We start from the raw sequence: 23,531 nt of genomic DNA on the forward strand, positions 1-23,531 counted from the left end.
TTTTTAATTTGTCAATTTCCATAGATTCTAATAAAAATAGCTTAAAGCTTTTATTTTGGATGTGAAGAATTTGAAATTGGCCATTAAAAGAATGATTATGATCTAGAAGGTGAAGTGCGTATGTAGAATATGTTTTTCTATTATTGAAAGCCCTTTTATGTTCTGCTATACGTTTGTTAAAAGTTCTACCACTTTGACCGATGTAAGTTTTTGGGCAGTCACCAGATTTAAGTTTGTATAAACCACTGTGTAAGTGCTTTTTGTTTTGGCTCTTGTTGTTTTTAATATATTTGCCCAAGTTGTTGTTTGCTCTAAAAGCTTTGTTGATATTTTGCCTGTATGTGTAATGGAGCAGAAGGTACTCGGTTTTTTTCTCTGGTGGTGGAAATACTAATTTCAGGACTTTTTTGTGTCGTTTTTAATTTAAAATTTTATTAATTGTTTGTTCGTTGTACCCATTGTTTACTGCTATTTGCTTAATGATATTTAATTCTGTTTTAAAGTTGTATTTTGGCATCGGAATTTCTAGTAATCTATGTAACATGCTATGATAGGCAGCCAGTTTATGTTGTGTAGAATGGGATGATGAATTGTGTTAGTCAGGTCAGTATGGGCAGATTTAAGAAATACGAAGACTTCATGTTTATTTTTAAGTATGATGATTTTTTAATCTAAACAATTAATGAATTGATTTTGTTCTGTTTCTATTGTAAATTCAATATAACTATGAAGTGAATTAATATACGATGAAAATTGATCAAGTTGTCTGTTCGTTCCTGTAAAACATACCAGTACATCGCGTCTACGTATCTCCACCAATACAAAAACTGTTTGAATACGGTATGTTTTAAAATCTTTGTCTCTACATAATCCATAAAAATGTCTTATAGCAATGGGTTTAGAGGATTACCCATTATAAGTCCTGCACTGTTATTTGTATATATTTGATTATTAAATTCAAAGTAGTCCTGGTTTAGTCAAATCCATCACTTATGACAAAATATTTCATTGTACGTACATTTTATATGATATACGGCAAACAATCGAGTTATCATCATTTTCTTTGCCTTTATATCTATGCTTCCCTAATAAGATTTCTTTATAAACTTCTATCGTGGATCATATCAATATCAAACACCTCCACCGACATCATCTTTGGTCTTCCTCTCCCACTTCTTCCAGGAATCTGCAGATCAGCAATTTTTCGTATTGGGTAATTAACGTCTCGATGTTGAATATGACATAACCATCAACCTATGCTTTTAATTTGGTACCAATTAGTACCACTCCTAGGCTTCTTCTAATAAACTTATTCTTAATTTTATTCTTTTTTGTCACTCCACTCATTTATCTAATCATTCTCATTTCCGCCACATGCATTCGTTATTCCTCTTTCTTTTTAATTGCCCAATTAATAGAACATTTAGTTCCATACATCTATAGCTGGTCTAATGGCTGTTTTATAGAAATTTCCCTTAAGGTTCATTGAGGTTTTCTGTCACACAACACTCTACTCACCCCATTTCACTTTATTCACCCAACCCTAATTATATACATTCATACATTCATATACATCTATTTTCCCATTATTCTGTAAAACAGATTTTAGGTACCTAAAATTATTTATTAGGGTAAGTCCGGTAAGTAAGTCCATTGAAAATTTGAGTTATGAAGAAGTAGTTCCCAAAAAAAAAAAAAAGTAGTTCAAATAATAAAGAAACTAAAAAACAGTAAACCGCCAGGATTGGACGGAGTTTCGCAGAATTGTTGAAATATGGAGGACCCGAACTCTGGGAAAGAATCTTATACAGCCAATATATAAAACAGGGGATAAGAGGGAATGCCAGAATTACAAACCAATTACATTGCTAAATGTAATATATAAAATCCTTTCTGGCATTATCTAGACTAGATTGTCAGAATACTCCGAAAATATAATTGGTGATTATCAAAATGGATTCAGACCAAACAGAGCCACTACAGACAACATATTCATATTTGAAACAATACAAGAGAAAGATTATGAATACGACATAGAACTATATATTATGTGTATGCACTTTAAACAAGCTTTTGATAGTGTGAAAAGAGACAAAATGCTGGAAGACCTTCAAAATCTAGGTATACCAAAAAAAATATCACCTTCATAAAAATGACGTTGCCGGATTCAAAAGCCGCAGTTAGAGTAGATAGAAAACTGTCTCCCCTATTTTTCATAAACATATGGGTGAGATAGGGAGACGCACTTTTAACCATGCTGTTCAACCTAGTTCTTAAAGCAGTCATCAGAAAAACCAATGTAACCGGCCATATAAACACAATCCTGAAGCACAAAAAAGAGGGCTTAAAATAAACGAAACAAAAACTAAGTACATGACCATCAAAAGAACATCTAAGAATGAAAATAAGACAACTATACTATTGAACGTGTGGATGCCTTCACATATCTGGGCACAGAAATCAATCAGTAGAATTCCCTAAGTAGCGAAATTAAGGCACGTATTTCCAGTGGAAATCGTACATACTATGCTAATAAAAGATTGATGACATCGGTTTATTAGACAAAAGAACCAAAATGACTATCTACAGAACTTTGATTAGATCCGTAGTAACCTATGGTTGTGAAACCTGGGTAATGACGAAAAAAGAGGAAGCCCAACTCAGGACATTCGAGAGAAAGATACTGAGAAAAGTATATGGCCCGGTGCAAGAGAAAAACGGCACATGGAAAATCAGGAGAAACGACGAGGTTAATGAACTAAATGAAGGGTATGACATTGTAAGATTTGCGAAAAGTCAAAGACTGTCATGGCTGCGACATGTTCAGCGACAAGAAGACACGAAAACGACAAAGAAGATGTTACAGTGAAAGCCGGTAGTAAGGCGGAAAAAGAAAGGCCCAGGACGAGATAGTTAGATGACGTGGAAGACGACCTGAAAGCCATGAATATAAGACAATGGAGGAAAAGGGCGAAAGTGAGATCTGAATGGAAAGACACAGCCAGATAGGCAAAGACTTATCCATGGTTATGATGCCAAAAGAAGAAGAAGAAGAAGTCCAGGAAAGACGGGCTACTTTTTTCTCACACAAATTACTTGAAAAATTGACTAGTATATGATGCGATTTTTGAAAGAAAAATACTTAATATAGTCCACAAGGAAACTAAGTTCCTGTAGTTGGCTGTATACCATATAATAAAAATTTTCCAATAAAATCCTTTATAAAAAGGTATATAAAAAACCCCGTCGGGCTATGTTAAAAAGACAAAACGTTTTCGGAATAAGTATTCCATCATCAGTGTCAATATATTACATGAATGTAGCCACTAAATATGAGGGTAAAAACCCTTTAAAAATTAATATGTGAAGTTTAGTTTACATTATGTCGTGTTTACAAATAGGATGGTAAAGTTACCGTTGGATTGGTAACATGGCGACATATGACTCTACATAAAGTTGCAAGTCCTGAGGTATGTCTACGAGGACTTTATTAAAGCAACTGCTGCAGTTACTTTAACCACTTCACATTAAGTTGGGACCGATAAAACAATTTGACAAGGTTTTGACTAAAGAAGAGGGGTGTTTCAGATATCTTTGTGGACAGATCCCAACTTTGTAGACAAAATGGAAACAAATGAAAAGACAGCATGAGCATCTATTACATTAGTTGTTACCGGTTTATTAGGTTACAAAAGAGATCCAAACTATAAGACAATCGTAGCAGACATGATCGACAACTTTAAGAAGCTGAGCTGTAACATGAGCATTAAACTTCACATTCTCCACTCACATCTTAACTATTTTTCGGCAAACCTTAGTGATATCAGTAAAGAGAAGGTAAAGGTTGCACAAAGACACCAAAGAAATGAAAAGAAGATACCAAGAAAGATGGAACGTGAGCATGATAGCAAACTACTGCTGGATGATGAAAAGAGATGATCTTCCTCGAGTCCACAGCTGGAAAAGCAGTAAAAGAAGCTTCGACAGAAAGCGAAAACGTTCTTACAAAGAGCTTACTTATGTACTAAGTGTACTGGAAACGTAGTTTAGAACATGATTAATAAATAAACTTAAATTTTACAACATTGGAAAAAGATGAAAAATTGCTTACATTTTGTTATTATACCCAAACATACTCCCTACTTTGTAAGAAAACCTAACATGATAGACAAAAATGGTTTGAATTTTTGAAATCAGCGCTGAAAATTACATAAAAATCAGTTATTAAATTTCAAACAACTTTAAAAAAATATTTTCTTGCAGACCTGTATTATAGATTCTACAATTTTATTGCTATGATGGCGAAAACACTGTAATTACCAATTGAGTATTAAAGTGAGGTGATATAAGCAGTAAATTACAGTTTAACAAGAAGATAGGCATGTAGTACAATATGTAAATTAAAGTACAATGGATAATAGTGTGTCTTTTACAAACTGAAGTAAACTTTTCTGCAAATTAGTGCTACGTCATATCAAACATTATAATTATTTACGATTTGTTTACAACATCAATGGCCTTAAGATAATTACATGAGTTGTAAAATTTAAAATAATTACATGAGTTTTAAAATTAAAATTATTTTTTACAACTTGTGATATATCGTCAGTTCTTAAATGTTTATGTCTTTCATTATTAAAAATTTTATTTAAAAAAATCATTTATAAAAGGTACAATAATAAAAACCCTATCGGGCTACATCACAGAACGTTTTCGGAATTTTGGATGTACATGTTTGAAGCCACTAAACATACCCATATATTTTTATCTTCATCGTCAGAAAAAAACTGTCTCTGCAATAGATATTTGCGGTAAATGTGATGGATTTTCACAAACTTCATTCTCGTTCTGTGTAGCTCTTCCTTTTCTGACAATGTAATCAGTAATTAAACTTGGCGAGGATGATGCTAGTTATTTTTTATGTAGCTCACGATATCCTGACATGCAGTTCTGCAGCTCACGTTGTAATTTAAATTCTCGTTCAGAATTGGGGTCATTAATAAGAAAATGATTTTCTAATTTACTGCAAAGTTGAAGACCTTCTCGAATTAATTTAGCAGTGAGGGGGGTGATTTTTATTTCTCATCATTATTATATTTTAGACTCACGACGCCATCTAAAGTTAGAACTAAAGTTTGATCAATTATATCATGGTCACTTAATGCATCATCCACAAACAATTCATCTATGTCTTCGTGACTACCGAAATAAGCAGACGTGTAAAAATGGGATGGACAGCATTCGGAAGACTCTCATACGTACTTAAAAATAAAAATATACCTCAAAGACTACGAACCAAAGTGTTTAATTCCTGTATACTACCTATACTTACATATGAAGCTCAAACCTGGACATTCGCTAAAAAAAACATGGAGAAGATCAGAAAAACTCAGAGAGCTATGGAACGAGAGATGCTGGGTATCTCACAAAGGCCATAAAACCAGCTAAATTTTAGCTAAACTGAAATGGAAATGGGTTGAACATAACGAACGTTTTAAGCATGGCCGATGGAATAAAGAAATCGAGAATTGGCGGCCATATGAAGCTAAAAGACCACGAGAAAGACCGCAAATGCGCTGGAGCGACGATATTAAAAGAACTGCAGGACCAACGTCAAAACGACTTACAAACAACAGAGATGAATGGCGAAATTTAGGAAAGGCCTATATTCGACAATCGGCTAAAAAAAATCGTGCCTGAAGGTAATAAACCCATCTTAGCTAATTTCATGTGCCAAATTAATTATTGCGTCTGGTAGTGTCGATGTTTAAATGGTTGCATTGCTGGTTACATATGCTGGCCAAACCTTTTTCCAACAGGCATTTAAAGTTCTTGGTCTTATTTGAGCGAAAGCAGATACAACATGAATCAAACAATCAAAAATAAAAAATTGCTTCCACAAGTCTTTTACTGTTCATAGCTCATTTTCTAGTTTACTCACTATGGATCTGTAAGTTGCCTTTATGTAATAATTTTTAAACTTGCAATTATACGTTAATCTAATGGCTTGTTGTATTGGACGAAAGAAATATTATTTGAACGTTTTGATGACCTGCTGCATTATCAATAATTAATAAAACTTTCAAATCGAGAGATTTTTCCTTCATATAGGCTTCTACTTCTGGCACTCACAGTTGTTTTGAATATCTGCCTTTAAAAGCATGTGGTCTAAGAAATTTATTTATTAAGAGCCGTTTTAACATTCGATCTCCTGATGCATTGCTATAAAGTAATAGTATTACTCGATCTTTACTATACCTACTCAATAATTTTCGCTAGCTCCTGTGGAAATATTTTTGCTACTGCTTCATCTGCTGTAGCACTCTATCCTGTAATCTTGATATTATGAAGTGCATTTATTTTAACCCGGTTAGCCATCTTTTGCTAGCTGAAAATTCTTTACCAGCTTGGGAAGTGGAAGTTGGAGACTGTTTCATTAACTCATAAAACTAAAGAGCTTTTCCCTGGACTAAATAACCACTTACAGGAATTCTTCTCTGAATTAGTTCCTCAATCTAAATTGCGATGGCTCTTTCTGTTCTTTCTAATAATACATCCCTTAAGTAAGATGAAAATTTGGCGCTTAATTTTGTACCAGAAATTATAGATTTTCTTATAACAACTTTATTCTTCTTAATTGCTTTTACAGTTGATTCACCTAAATTAAAATGTTTTCCAATTGCCGTAGATCCTTTTTTTTTCGTTCGCAATTTCCGTTCCCAACGAAATTTATGGTCTTTGATGATTTTTTTTTTCTCGATTGGGTCAAATAGAATCTTATAAAAGGCACACCTATCAAAGACACTTGAGAAAGTCACTCTGCCGAAATAGCTGTAGTGATAAGAAAATTTTTGTGGAAGTTTTGAAAACAAAAGTTTTCAGTGTTTTATTGTTATGTAAAATGAATTTCCATCAAGTAACGGTCGAATCCATCATTTATTATAAAAAGAAATTAAAACAATTAGGCTTACGATATTAAGTTGGCAAAAACTAAACAATTAAATAAATTGTTTTCTTTCCTCTGGGCTGTCGAAATGTGCAAATATTAGTCGCTTTTAACAAAAGCTTGCTATTGTTCTGATGAAATAAAAGCCATACTTTGATCTAATACCAATGCGATAACTACAATCAGAAAAAAAATTATATTCTAAAGGTAGACAAAGAGACAAACTTACCAAGTATGTTGTTGTCCATTTGGTCAGTTCCATCCATATTTTTATTGTATTGCGCTATAAGATTAGGCCTTGGTATGGAAAGTATTTTCTTTTATTTTCTGTTAAACCTGTCTACTGCCTTCACTGGCTCAATACCATAACTCGTACTAGCAAGGGTGACAACATTATTGTCCATCCATCTAACATACACTATTCCAGTTTCAGTGTCTAAAATGTATGAAAAGGCTCAATGTATATATCTACGGCATTTCCTTCATCATAAGCTATATCTAGAGCTTCTTAAAGCGTAATTCCCCTAAAATAAAGCACATTATTCTTAAATGGCTTTAACGCCTAACGAGCCCATATGGTCACACCTATGTTTAGAGGCAAATTTTATTGCCATAATAATTTAAACAAAAACAGTTTTTACATAGTTTAAAGTGAGGTTTCTTAATAAAAAAACTGAGAAGTGAATGGATTTTTATTTTATTAACCTAATCTTCAAATTAGTTTTTTTCTTATACATATTTGTGCGAATGCGAATGCGAATGCGAATGTGCAAAAATATGCGAATATTCGCGAATGCCAATGCGAATATTCGTTACATCACTAATCGACATGTACTAAACTTGTCTGACCACTCAAACCGCTTCGGAGTCCCCACTACAAACAATTATTCACGTTTTAAAAACCTTCTAACGAGCTCATATGGCACCGTTAGGCGCAAATGGGTTAAATCAAACGCAGTTTATTGTTTTTATTTTATATTTGTATGCTGGTGGTAATGATCGCTGAGCTTACTTTCCTCAGCAGTAGCGCACCTAGAATTTGCCTCTAGGGGGGGGGTTGGTTGGTCACCAAAATTTTTTTTATGATGTTACCTCCATTTTGAGTCCTTAAAATGTGTAAGAAACAGTGTCGGAATAGGGTCTTGAGGGGGGTTTTAACCCCGAAACCCCCCCTCGGTGCGCCACTGTTCCTCAGTAAGAAAAATATGACAGACATCCAAGGAAATGGAAGTAGATACTTATAAAAAGTGGATTGTAGAACAGCTATTGCACAAAATTTCATAAAATTCAGTGGTCATTGATATCCTTGACCATCCTTGATAATGCTCCATATCTTCTTCTTCTTCTTCTTCGTCTAGCCATTCACGTCCACATCTGAACATAAGCCTCTTCAAGTCTTCCTTTCCATTGTTTTTTATTGTACGCTACTTGTAGCCAATTTTTCCCGGCAGTCCTTTTCAGATCATCTGTCCATCTCATAGGAGGTCTGCCTCTGGGTCTTTTGTGTTGGTATGGTCTCCAGGTTAAAATTGATCTGTGCCATTTGTTTAGATCGCTCCTAGCTACATGTCCAGCGTATTCCTATTTCAACTTTAATGATTTTTGCACCACATCGGTGACTTTAGTTTTCTGTCTTATCCATGTGTTTGTTTTCTTGTCCTTAAGTGATATACCTAGCATTGCTCTTTCCATCGCGTGTTGAGTGACTCTAAGTATATTCATATTCTTTTTTGTGATTGTCCCTGTTTGTGCCGCATAAGTTAATATCGGAATAATGCATGCATCAAAAACTTTAGATCTAAGATGTAATTGAATTTGTTGATTTCTGAGTATATAGTTCAGTTTACCGATTGCTGCCCAAGCTAACTTTCTTCTTCTTTTTATTTCTTCAGTTTGAATTTCCCTATTTAGTATTATTTTTTGTCCTAAGTATATATATTCTTCAACTTTTTCTATAACTTTATCGTTTATTATTGTCACGGTGTCTTTGGAGTGCATGACTTTTGTTTTGTTTAAATTCATTTCTAGTCCTATTTTAGAAGATTCGGTATGTAGTTCTAAAAGCATGGTTTGCATTTCTTGTAGGTCAGTAGCTATCAGGATTATGTCATCTGCAAATCGTAGATTACTGAGGTAGCGGCCATTGATGTTTATTCCCTTATATTTCCAATTTAGGTTTTTAAAAACGTCCTACAAAACTAAGGTGAACAGTTTGGGTGATAAAGTATCTTCCTGTTTGACTCCCCTGTTTAATGGTACAGGGTTCGTGTGTTCATTTTCATTTAGGTAGTATGTAGCTGTAGCTTGGTTCATAGTTTCTTTTATTAAGTTAATATATCTGCTGTCTATTCTACAATTTTGCATTGCGTTTATTACGGCCGTGTGTTCTATGGTATCGAAAGCTTTTTCGTAGTCTACAAATGCTAGGAAAACTGGAAACTTGTATTCGTTACATTTTTCTATTAATATTTTTGTGGTTAACAGGTGATCGGAAGTTGAATAGCCTTTTCTAAAACCTGCCTGTTCATATGGTTGGTATTCGTCTAATTTCCTTGTTAGTCGAGTAGTTATGACTTTGGTGAGTATTTTAAACAGGTGTGACAGTAGGCTGTTTGATTCTAATGCTCCATATCATACTAGATAAATTGAAAAAATTCCACAAGTTATCGAAAACAACATAATATTATCAATTGAATGATTCACAATGAAGTACCACGGGAAGATAATATCTTAAAAAAGATTATTAAGTAGCTTTCATATATACCTCTATGTTATTTCTGTGATAGCATAAGGTTTTTAACGCCTTGCAAAATGTTAAGATAAGTAATCTAAATAGATAAAAGCAAAATAACTTTATTAACAGTAAACATTTTATTTTTTTTTTTTAATTACTGATTATTATGTGTATATTATTTTTTATAATTTATAATTTCCTATTCAATAATTTCTTAAATATGCAATAATTCATTTATGGAATTACATTACATGATTAGAATCAAACAATGTTGATACAAATACAAAACAGTTTCAAGTTTTTTATAAAAAGAAACAAAGTTGGATGAAAAATATCAATCAGACAAGCATTACATATGTGATACATTGTGATAGTGGGTCTTTTTGAATGAGTTCTTGTATGAAATAATAAACATGTATGACTAATTAATTCAAATTCGAGAACAATTTAGGATAATATGCAGTAACATTCAACAATTTTCACATACCAAATGTATCAAAAACGCATGTGAAAAATTTTAAAAACAATTAAAGTTAATACTATTTAAATCACAAAAAACTTTATTCCAACTTTTAATTTACATTTAATTTTAATACATTACATATCGTCATATCCCAGCGAGAAGTCACTAACTAACATTTTGATGTTATGGAGATATTTGAAATTAAAGATAAAATCTTCACTATAAATCAGGTTTTTAAAATTTTCTATAACAAACTTTCTTAAGGTGTATTTACTGCTCTTAGATTTATTAATCTGAAGTTACTAATACTTTGAAGATACTTTACTATGTATTTTGTGCAATAGTATCAGTTAGTGATTTTTTGCATAAACAACAATAATGAGTTTTAGTAATAATTATTTATTACGTATAATATAATTATTATTATAATTATAAGTTATAATAAAAAAGAATATTAAAAAAGTTCCTCTTCTTCGTCATTCTCAACGGCTGGCTCGGTTATTGTATCTGGTATATTATTGGCTGTTGGTAGAGATGCATACCATCCATGCAGTTCCTCTGGTATAATTTCTTTTTTACATAACTTCATTAAATTTACCTTTTTTTTGTTACTAATAGGCAGTAGTTGATTATAAGCTCTTTTTATTTCATTCGCACAATTTTTCCGACCTCTTCCGCGTACGTTCAGTTCAATATAGGGCTCTGTGTAACTGTACCGAAATTTTATTATGTCTGGATTTGATTTTTCATATCGTAAAGATTTGATTTCAAGCCATCTGACCGTGTTACCATTCTCATCTTTCAGACGATTTTTAATTGTGAGTTTTGAGAGATCTTTAATATCCAACATATCGGAAAAATGCAGCTGTTTGACATGGTAGGGATTAGCGGAGCTTCTGTTTCTGTTTGATCTGGCTCTTTTCATTATGTTCATCCACTCCATAACAGAATTAACAGACACATGCCTTTTTTCCCTTTCAATGGCACTATGCTTGCTGTCAACTTCCATGAAAGAATGTCCAGATTCTAGGTATTTCTGCTTTATGATTTCAATAGGAGTAGTTTGGGTCAAATAGAGCAGAAGCACAGAGATGTGCTAATTGCGATTTTGACCCCCACAAGTGTCTGAAAACAATGAAATCTCTTTAATATTCTTTGAAAGTCCATTAACCCACTGCATTAAAGCTGTACCAATTTCATTGCTGCCTCTTCTACTATTCACCTCAGACCACAGCATGCAATATGCTTCATTTGGAAACCGTGACTCGTAAACAGTGAAATTATAAAGGCAAAGTTTACGACAGTAATATAACAGAGACTCTTCACCAGCCGGTATTTGAAGAACACTCTGTAAGTCAAGCGTTGCAGACATAAATATGGGGTCATTTTCAGATTTGACCTTATCTTCTTCTTTAGCAATTGTAATTCGTTTTGCATCCCTAATTTTATTACAGAGGGTGCATTGATCCTTTTTTGGCACGAGTGATAAATTGTAACACTCGCAAAAAATTTTTCTGTACTTTAAATGACTCACCGGAACTCGATTATTCTCGTTACAATGGACGGTATACAAGGAAAACATTTTTCTAATAGACAATTTTTCATCTAAGTAACATCTGTGAGTATTTTTCATACAATAATGGGAATCTATTGTAGGAAACATCTCGATGTGTTGTTTCACAAAAGCCACATCTTCTGTTTAAGTTTAAGTTTAGTTTAATTTTATTATGAGGAGATTTTTTACCTCGTCTATCTTCTGCCGTAAAAACACTATAGTTAGAACCCTTAAAGGCTTTATTAATAGTACCGTTACTAATATTAAGAGTTTTTTAAAAGAAATTTTGACATACTCGATATTTCTTGTCATTACTTACAAGAAAGTATGCTCTGCTGCACTTTCTCTTTTTATTAATTGAAACATTTGCCAAAGGTCTCGCCGGTTCTTTAGTTTAAACCATTTTTAAAATGAAATCTTTCTGTCTTTTATAATTAGAAAGAGACCAGTACTTTTTACAAATGCTGATCCTATCCACTTCCGAAAAAATTTGACCACATTTAAATTTACAAGATTGACAGTTTGCTGGTTGTGGAATCTTTGCTGGCTTTATACCTTTTTTTGTTTTATAGGGCAAACAGTTAAACTTATTTTTCTTCTCAATATTTTTTGACCATTTAGAGGGATCAGAGTTTCTATATCGAGAAGAAACTTTCTTTAGAGGTGTATTCTCATCATTATTCCCAACAGAATTATTTATGTCGCTTGTTTCTTTTATATTAGTTAATTCTTCATACTGCATAGAGTCATTACTACCTTCTGAGATATCAGTTTGAACCCAGTCCTTATCTTTAACGGAGTCGTCTTCTGATTCATCCTACAAATAAGTATTTATTACTTATTGTTTTTGAAACTAAATTAACAGCAGAAATGATATTTCAAATAATAGATTTCACGTAAGTCAGTGAAAAAATTAAAAACCCAGTAGATGAACATGAAATACGGCGATACCGTGGAATAATCAGCTATATTTTTGCTAAGAATATTTTTTTTCGATAATATGCTTACTTTTTGATTTACTTGCGAAAAACTGCCTGAAAACGAGTTTTTTTTTGTTGAAAAATAAACATTTTCACTCACAAATAACTCGAACAATGATTGATAGTTAAAAAACTCTATAGAGCAAAAGTTACTTAGAATTAGTCAATTTATCCACGACAATTTTAAACGTATATTTTTCACCCCCGAGAAGGGGTGACTTTTACCTTCCAAGTAAAAGCAACCAACGGCACACGTCCAATAATGAAATAGAGCGTAAGAGAAAACATAATCCAAATTTTCACGCAAATCCGTCGTGACGCTGAAAATTACACTCCAAAACGGTCATTTACTGGGCTATAATAGTTCAAATTTACCAAAGGCAATTTAAGGCAAGTTCTACCAGTTTTCAAGATCGAGAACTCATACTTTTAACTAATAAACTTTAACAATCAGTTGGTATAACAATATCTAACAAGAAACGTCACCAAGGAATATTTTTTAGCGAAATAATACGTGTTCACTCACTAACTGCATATCAATACCTAAGAAATAGAAGTGTAAAATCAAACACAGCAGTGATTTATTATTCTGGAAAAAGTCACTAAGTGCCATTAATGAGTTTTAACGCATATCTCTACAATTTGTTCGTATGTAAAAAGTTACTAAGTTACTTAGGTATTTTTGGCTGCTTAATATTTTCTGTATTAACGGGTTAGTGATTTTTTAACACACAAAAATAGCCATTTAGAACCACATTTAGCAAGTAGTGACTTTTATAATAGAAAGATATGATGAATTTCATGTGATCGGCGAAGTTAATGAGTTTTTTCACAAAATGTCAGTTAGTGACTTTTCGCCGGGATATGACGATATTCAACCGATGAAGATAGTTTTAGCTTCGCTGTATGAGTTTAATTAGACTGAATAAATTAAATGTAAAATTTAAATACGGTGTTTTATTTGAATCCACAAAAACAAACAATATAAATATAACCTATCTATAATTACGTTGACACAATCATATAGGGAAGCACGTTTCGTTATAATCTCAGTTGTAGCACAGTATATTTTTTAAGCAATATACTGTCGCTGTAGTTTGGACTCGCCTGAGGAAATTGTGTTTCTGTGTAACAAAACTAAATTGTTACGTGCGGACATAGTTTGATTTTAAGATAAATCTGCAATATTTTATCTAGTTGAGTAGCATTATTCGAAACGTTTATATTTACTGAATTGCTTTTATGCATTTTTTTCTGTAATTGTTGTGTTTTTTGTTAATTTGACATAAAATAGAAAATATGGACGTTTGGGGTACAATGAAACATAACTCGACGGGACACTTTGAAACGTTTCAAGGTGCCCCATTAATATTTAATGAAAATAATATTTTTTTTGTTCGAAATCGTCAGAGAAAAACCAATAAAGGTTTGTTTCTACAAACCATCCACTACATGTAACGAAAAATAGATGAAGAATAAACTAAGTGGGGCTTATCAATTAATCCATCAAAAACAGAGTACGTAGTAGTGGGAGGTGAAGGAAAGCACTTAGAACTAGGAAGCAAACAAATTCAAAATACTGATAGCTATAAATATCTCGATGTAAACATTACAAACAATGGTCGGAATACAAAAGAAATAGCTACTAGAATTGGTCAAGGAAATTCAGCAATACGTCAACTGAATAGTATACTTTGGAATAACCACATCACCCGAAACACAAAAATTAGGATATACAAAAGTATCATAGAAAGCATTGCTACATATGGTTCAGAGCTTTGGGTAATAAATAAAAATTACGCATCCAAAATAAAAGCAATGGAAATGAATTATTGGAGAAGATGTTGCCAACTCACTAGAAGAGATAGAGTAAGGAATACTGAAATCAGAGAGCGTATGGGCATAGACATTGACGTCCTGGAAACTATAGAATGCAAAAGGCTGAAATGGTATGGCCATGTAGAAAGGATGAATGATCAACGATGGCCAAAGAGAATGTTACAGTGGATCCCCACCAACCGCAGGAAAAAGGGAAGACCAAGAAGATCGTGGAGACAAGAAGTAAAAGGTGCAATGGAAGATAGGGGTCTACAAGTAGATGACTGGAACGATCGCAAGCGTTGGAATCTAGGTTGCGAGAAACGGCGGCAGCTGTAATAAACTCGTTATATATATATATATATATATATATATATATATATATATATATATATATATATTCTCGAAACTGACATGAAAAATGCAGTAGCACTCCATCAAGCGGGCAGCAGAATTAAAAAATATAAACTATGTAACATTATCTATATTAAGTTAAATGTGTCGATAGCAATTAAAGTAAACTGTATACTCACGCTTAATCAAGCCATTAAGAGCGATGCTGGGAATATTTATATTCCACTATGCATCAACAATTTACTTATATAAATTACCATCTTTCTTGTACTCATTGCGTCGAGTAAGAACGATAGATATACGAAAATGGTTGCGTTTCGATTTAATTTGAGTTTCTTACCACTCCCTGACACGTGTTTCTGGGTCTTCCCGTCATCAGAGAGAGCTTGTAAGAAAACTCAAACTAAACCAAAACGCACCGACTACTCTAGCAATTATAGAAAAAATAATTACCAGAGTATGCTACTAGAGACATCTAGTAATGAAAGATGAAGTTAAATGTGTCGATAGCAATTAAAGTAAACTGTATACTCACGCTTAATCAAGCCATTAAGAGCGATGCTGGGAATATTTATATTCCACTATGCATCAACAATTTACTTATATAAATTACCATCTTTCTTGTACTCATTGCGTCGAGTAAGAACGATAGATATACGAAAATGGTTGCGTTTCGATTTAATTTGAGTTTCTTACCACTCCCTGACACGTGTTTCTGGGTCTTCCCGTCTACAGGATTAAGCGTGAGTATACAGTTTACTTTAATTGCTATCGACACATTTAACTTCATCTTTCATTACTAGATGTCTCTAGTAGCATACTCTGGTAATTATTTTTTCTATAATTGCTAGAGTAGTCGGTGCGTTTTGGTTTAGTTTGAGTTTTCTTACAAGCTCTCTCTGATGACGGGAAGACCCAGAAACACGTGTCAGGGAGTGGTAAGAAACTCAAATTAAATCGAAACGCAACCATTTTCGTATATCTATCGTTCTTACTCGACGCAATGAGTACAAGAAAGATGGTAATTTATATAAGTAAATTGTTGATGCATAGTGGAATATAAATATTCCCAGCATCGCTCTTAATGGCTTGATTAAGCGTGAGTATACAGTTTACTTTAATTGCTATCGACACATTTAACTTCATCTTTCATTACTAGATGTCTCTAGTAGCATACTCTGGTAATTATTTTTTCTATAATTGCTAGAGTAGTCGGTGCGTTTTGGTTTAGTTTGAGTTTTCTTACAAGCTCTCTCTGATGACGGGAAGACCCAGAAACACGTGTCAGGGAGTGGTAAGAAACTCAAATTAAATCGAAACGCAACCATTTTCGTTTATCTATATTATTCTATAACATTATCTATAATATCTACATAACATTATCTTATATAAGTATAAAATTTAAAGTATGTTCCACATGACAATGTCTGACAAGTGTTTAATGTAGAACAAGAAAATAAACTTATTTTATTTGATATTGATGAGTATTTGATAATGTGTTCCAAAATGTTTTATGGTCTTCCAGTGGCGGAATACAAGAAAGTTGGCTATGACATGACAGTAATAAATAAAATAAAATATCCAATTTTATGGGACGCTAACAAATCGGCAGGGCAAGATCTATGGGTTTTTGAAAAGAAATCCATCACTCAGTCAAAGAACGCCTGAGGGATGTAGTTTGTCCCGAGCTACTTCTTTCACAAGGGTAAATTTTTTGACAATTTGCAAGCAGTGTATAAAAATTTTTACTTTGCAGATGGAACACGAGTATTTAATCTGGACAAAACATGCACAGGCACAGCTCAGAAGTCTCAAAAAATAATTGCCGAAAAAGGAGCTAAGCAAGTCAGCAAGTGCACTACTGCTGAGAAGGGTACTAATGTGACAACCTGTTGTTTCATCTCAGCGAGCGGCAACTGAACCCCCCTCTCCCCAAGATGATATTTTCACCTGTATACTTTAAGCCACACATGATGCAGAAAGCCCCCACTGGTACACTTAGTTTGGCAAATCCATCAGGCTGAATGACTTCTGTATTATTTGTTGAAGTTAATAAACATTTCATCCACCACTCAAGAAGCAGCATGCAATGGTCCACTCTTATATTATGCGACAATCACGAAAGTCATTTATCATGGAGGCACTTAGTTTGTGCAAAGAAAATGGAGTTATTATGTTCTTTCAACTACATTCCACCAATAAATTGCAACCGTTAGACGTTGGAGTGTCCATTTATACCGAAATACAATTCTGCAAATAGATACTTGGATGAAGCAGCATTCTGGACAAACAGCAAATATTTACAATGTTGCTAGTTTTGTAACGATTGCACACGAGAGAGGAATTTCTCCATCAAACGTTACTGCTGCTTTTAAGAAAACAGGTATTTACCCATATGGCAGACATGTTTTAACCGATGCCGATTATTTATATAATTACGTTACTGATCGACCAATGGCGGACTTACCATCTACTTGTGAGGTAAAAGAGGATCCACCATCAGGTGATGCTCCTGTTGAAAAAATCAACAACTCAACAATGGAAATCGATGCAGATGTCAACTCCTCAAGTTTCAATAACAACTCTCAAGACCCTAGTACTCCTATACCCATCCGTAATGTAAACAATTACCTGAAGATTTTAGAGGATTTCCCAAGGCAGGAGGTAGGAAAAACAATAGAAGCGGTCGAGCAAGAGGAAAAGTATGATAGCAACCAATACTCCAGAAATGACTGCAATTGCCAATAAATCGGCGGTATCAACAGCAAAAAGAGAAATGGTCAAACGGAAAATAACAAATTTTAATAAGGACACCAGGAAGAAATCCAAAAAAATCGAAGAGTTTCAGTCTTTATCTGATGAAGAAGTCAATTATATTGAGACTGATGACGACTTGGACGCCATTGAAGACATTTTTATTCTTAATGAAGACAAATTCATAGATCTGGATAGGTCACCTATTAAAAATGATTGGGTACTGGTGGAATATAAATTAAACAGCCATAATAGTAAGTTTTACGTTGGATTTATCATGAAAGAAAACAATATGAGCGGAGATTTCGAAGTGAAGTTTTTCAAAAAAAAAGGACATAATACCTTTGTAGAGCCACCAGTTACAGATGTATCAATAGTCGCTGAGAATAGTAATAAGATGATTTTGGAGAACCCTGTTTTTGCTGGATCAACCTAACGCCAAAAACAACTTATTTCTTTTGGAGACGCACTCATATACATATACGCCAAGTGTGATACAGCCAATTACAATAATATAAAGTATTAGGAGGCAAAAATATTTAAAAACATATGGTGCTAATGGTGCCACAGTAATAATTTAATTGAAACGTACACAAACAGTCGGGGGGGGTTTAAGGGAACAAAACCCCCATACAATTTTTATGGGATTCACATAAAAAAGTCACATTTCTATTTTTAGACATGTTAAATGTTGGTTTTAAACATTTAAACATGATAAAATCTCTAACAGATTTCGATATATTGGAAAAAATTGATTTTTATTTTGTAAGTTCAAAAAGCTGTAACTTTTTTATGTGCACACTTGTACTAAGGAGTTAGGTTCAATCGAACTATTTTTGATCCCAAAATGTGCGATTTAATTTTTGACCTACCTTTTTATTACACCCGGTATATATATGCAGGTGTAATATATACAATAAAAAAGATCGAAAATCCGTCTTCCCATAAATATTAATACAAGGTTGATATAAAAAATTTATGTATAATTTATTACTATTTTAATGAACTGCAAAATACAAAAACATTATGCAAAATTGCCGCTATTTGCCTGAATACAGAGCCGAAGTCGACTAGGCTATATCGATCGCTGTACGGACAACATTCATAGTTGCTTCACCAATTTAAAATAACCGCCAAAAAATTTAACGTGATAATTTTACAAAAAAAAGACGAAATTCATGGGTAAAACAACAAATCTACTAAGATATAGATTAGAGCTGGAGGTAGAAATAATAGAATAATTTGAGTTTAAATCTTTGGAAATCACACAATATAGCTACAGAAAGCCGAAACATAAGTGGAAGATTAAGTGAATACAGCAAACAGAGCCGTAGGCTGCTTAAATTTAACATAATGGTGCAATAAAAATATCGGGAAAGAAATGTGGTACAAAATTTAAAAAACAGTCATCAGACGACTGATGACATACGCGACCGTAACACAATTTGCCAGCGAAAGAACAAAAATAATAATACTAGAATAGCAGAGATGAAAACCCTTAGAAAAATTAATAGTTAGACGATGGTTAGACGAACATGCAAAATGACAACACGTAGCATAGTAAAGACGACAAGAGACGGTTTCCCAACAGAAAAACAATCAATAGGAAGACCACGAATACAACGAAACTAAAGCTCACTGGAGGCACATTAAAAAATAGACGAGTTGTGTCGTATCTACATAAAAAGAAGAAGAAGAAGACAGCAAATTTTAAATCGAGCAAAACTGTAAAATATATGAACAGGAATATTTACGGAAGGAAACCATTAGTCAATATAATGATTGTAGTACTGTATACAAACGTTAGGTCGTTTATTATCAGTCCTTGTAAACAAATTTCTTATTTTTTTCATCTAGGATGCTGTGAGTTTTTGCCCAATTTGTATTTAAGGTTTATTTTGGTTTTTGAGAATTTATGAGTTAAGTGATATTTAATTTCAGTATTCCACAAGGGATAATAACAGTAACTTTTTCCATGTATAAGTGTATAATAAATGTAAATCCTGCCGCATTGAATGGATAATGGATATACGAACACCAGGAGGTGTAAAAAATCAATTTAGTTTAAGTTTTTCTATCTATTGTTCTTTTGAAATGTTCACGTTCTTTTGATAGAAATACTATTAAAAAGAATGTTGGTGTATTTACAAGCGGCAAATGGAAAATATATTCTAGTGGTATAGTACACTACACGTACACTAATGCCTCTATATTTCTCTTTATCTACGCATGTTGTTTACCAAGCCATTCTTCTCATCTTCGCACCATCCAACAAATAATTTACATTGAAAAGATATTTAAAGCTTACTTGTTTAACATTTTATATTGTTTTGTTAGGCTCCACTACCAGTTGAACCATGGGATGGGATAAAAGAGGTTATCACAGAAGATAAAACCGGATTCCAGAAGAACATTTTTTTGAAGGAATATACTGGACAAGAAGATTGTTTGTCTCTTCATGTGTTTACAAAGAAAGTAGGTATTTACATTAATATTTATTTACATTTTATATTATTAGCTCAAAGATGATCTTTTTTTCCTTGAAGTAAGAAAATATCCTCCTTAAAATCATTTAGCTAATCTATTTTTACTTATCAGCGTGCGATGCTGATGGTTTTTTTAGATTTATGTGTTTTGATAATATTTATGGATCTATGTTGTTAACATGATTTTTTTTTAATTGTAACATCGCTCTGCACCCTGAAACAAAGTAAAATTTGAATACAGCAGATTAGAGTTTCGATATATATACATGTCGATATAAATAACACGAATCCCATAACTAAATTAAAGAATTTCGCCAATTTTATTTCTGGTCTAATTATACAAATCTTGAAATATATTGGCCGAATAGGCGCTAAAGAGATTAAGCTTTCTAGCCTTGTCTCAAAAATGTGTTACAGCAAATTAGCAGTTTTTAATGCGTCATAATTTCAAGTTCATCATCAAAAGAAATATTACACAGGATACCTAGAGATCAGCCAAAGGTTCAAGAGGCATCAGCAGTTTATTACATTTCATGCAAAGATGATTGTTGCCATAAACCATATGCTTTGCCGTTGTCGTTTGTGAGGATAGCCTTGTCGACTTCGGAGATTCTTAGGATCCTATGTCCCTCTACATCTGAGACTGCTATCATAGTCTGGTTTCAAGTGACTGTCGGAGACTGAGGCCCTTGCATTTCCTTTGTTTCGCATTTTATGGGGGTTTGTGGTTGTTTCTTTAACACGCTGGTCTGTGTCGATTAGTACAAGGATGACAGGTTTCGACATAATGCCTTCTCGGTTAAAGGGAATGAGAGTGAACAATGACTCAGGTAGGTACGTTCGCGACCCCGAAGTAGACCTAACTGTAACGGAATTGTTAAGTGTATCTACCTGCTACCTGTTAAGTAGTGTGTGTTAAACTATATTTTCAGATTTTGATATCAGCACCACAGCTCAAATGTTTCTAACATATTTATCGTTATTGACTTAAGGCCAGGTCTCTTCTAAAAATAATTTTTTTGAGACATATTCTTTGTGTTTATTAATCACTAAAGGTATCTAGAATATCCAGACTGGTTGAACGATTGCAACTTTCAACATGAGTTAATTTGGATCTATATAAATTACTCATACTACTAAGACTTTTTAAATAACTTTCTTTGTTAACCACATTAAGAAAGTTCTGAGTGTCTTACAAGCTTTTACTTAATATTGATATGTCGTCAGCGTACTCTATTTTCACAACTTCCCTTTTGCTGGATATAGATTTATTAAATATATTTTTCTAGTAAACACTAGAGAAGTATACATTCCTAGTATACATCCAGAATATATGTGAAAACTTTAACACGATCAAGAGAAGAATATCTAATAGAAAATAAAGAGAAGAGGAAAAGTAGGATGAATGACAATATACTGCAACTCATGAAAGAAAGAAGAAAATCAAACAATACCAAAAGAATGTACAAAAATATTCAGAGACAAAAAATAAGAACCGAAATATCAAAGACCAAAGAAAATTAGTTAAAAACAAAGTATGAAGAGATAGAGTTGTTGGAACAAAAACACGATACATTTAATCTGCATTAAAAGGTAAAATAAGCAGTTGGTCTTCAAAAATCCAACGCAGCAAGCAAACTGCAAGATCAACATGGGAACATCATCACATATAAAAATCAAGAAATCTTCGTATGGACCAAATATATATAAGAACTCTTTGATGATAATAGGTCCGAACAATCTCCGTTCTACATATGTAATGACCACTTACCATTCACATCAGATGAAGTGGGAAAGGCAATATCACTCCTAAAAATGGCAAAGCTCCTGGACATGTCAATGCATATGCTGAACTCATAAAGCTATTTAACACCGACGGTACGCAATGACTAACAATAATATTCAATGAGATATATTTAAACGGAGTAACACCAAGATCATTGCTGAAGTCAACGTTTATTACCCTACCAAAGAAAACAGAATTTGTATCCTCCAATGATTTCCAGACCATCAGCTGAATAAGCCACATTTTAAAGTTATTTATAAAAATCATACATCAAAGGATGCAAAATCAGCAGTACACAGTCGGGTTTTCGGAATGCAGTGGGTACGAGAGAGGCTCTCTTTAGCATACAAGTGCTATTTCAACGATGTAAATATGTAAATTGCGATATTTATGCATGCTTTATTGATTACCATAAAGAGTTCGATAGAGTAAAACACGACAAGCTGATGGAGATATTAACAAATATTGAAATAAATACCTGTGATCTAAGAATTGTTAGCAATCTTTACTGACACCAAACATTGTCTATCCGTACAGGGGCAGAAGAATCCGATGATATCAAAATCAAATGTGGGGTCCGACAGAGATATATACTATCACCCTTGCTGTTTAACATATACTCTGAGAAAATCTTTTAAGATGTTGAAGCCGGAATTCGAATTAATGGAGAATATATCAGATATAATAATATCAGATACGCGAATGACACGGTGGTATTCGCTGACAATTATAAAGTCCTCCAGGAGTTAATGAATAGAATCACAGACGTGAGTTAGAGATATGGACTTTCACTTAATATTACGAAAACAAAATGTACGATGATTTCTAAGAAGGAACATCAAATTGAATAGGCAGAGTAGAAAACATACACCTTGGTATAAACGTCAATGAAAATTAAAAAATTCCTTAGAAATAAATTATTGACCACGTTACTAACCAGGACGTTTTATTAAGAATGCAAAAAGGAAAAGAGTTGTTAACCACAATAAAAACAGCCAAAATCGAATACCAAGGTCACATCATGAAGAATAGCGAAAGATATGAACTGTTGCAATTAATTCTACAAAAAAAGTAGAAGAAAAACGCCTACAAGGAAAAGTAGAAGGAAAAAAAGGACCAGGAAGGCGAAGGATTTCGAAATCCGTTTCGGACAAAAACGTCCGAAACGGATAGGCACTACAAGAAGAAGAAGAAGTATAACATTAAACATTTTTGATTGCAGTACATATCCTTGTCTATCTACTAGTTTTAATTTTTTTAGTATAGATAGAGATAAGGTTTGTGGTCACGGTTTGATGGACTATAGTTATTTTTGGATTAGATTTCTGAGGTCATAGTTGTCAAGTAAATCTAATTCCATAGGTATATTGAAAAAGGCGATTAGCCTAAAGGGATTAAATGTCTTTTCGAAGTCTAAGAAGCAGACGTTTACAAATTTTCGGAACACGTAAATTTTCTGTAGAAAGATAAGCATACAGAACGAAGCCTTCCAGGTTTCTATATTTTAAACTATTAATCACTCAGTTTCTTCGCGCAGAGAGAGAGAGAGAGTACATTTAAATACATTCCCATTTTTTTGTAGCTAGATGAGAAGAATTATAACTAATCTTTCGATAGCTGGCCGCTTTTGTAGATTTGTTTAAAATATGTTGGTA

The 23,531-nt window shown here is 33.2% G+C and overlaps 1 protein-coding gene across 3 annotated transcripts in view; it reads left to right on the plus strand.

Annotated features, from left to right (window-relative positions):
* The window catches only part of LOC140448300 (juvenile hormone esterase-like), a 134,181-nt gene that overhangs the window by 96,045 nt on the left and 14,605 nt on the right, over positions 1 to 23,531 (plus strand). For all 3 annotated transcript variants that reach the window (XM_072541393.1, XM_072541389.1, XM_072541398.1), the window contains one exon: positions 19,942 to 20,079. In XM_072541393.1, the coding sequence (XP_072397494.1) occupies positions 19,942 to 20,079 (138 nt within the window). The remainder of the gene's footprint in view (positions 1 to 19,941; positions 20,080 to 23,531) is intronic.

This window comes from Diabrotica undecimpunctata, chromosome 1 (genome assembly GCF_040954645.1).
Source record: "Diabrotica undecimpunctata isolate CICGRU chromosome 1, icDiaUnde3, whole genome shotgun sequence".
Classification (NCBI taxonomy): Eukaryota; Metazoa; Arthropoda; class Insecta; order Coleoptera; family Chrysomelidae; genus Diabrotica; species Diabrotica undecimpunctata.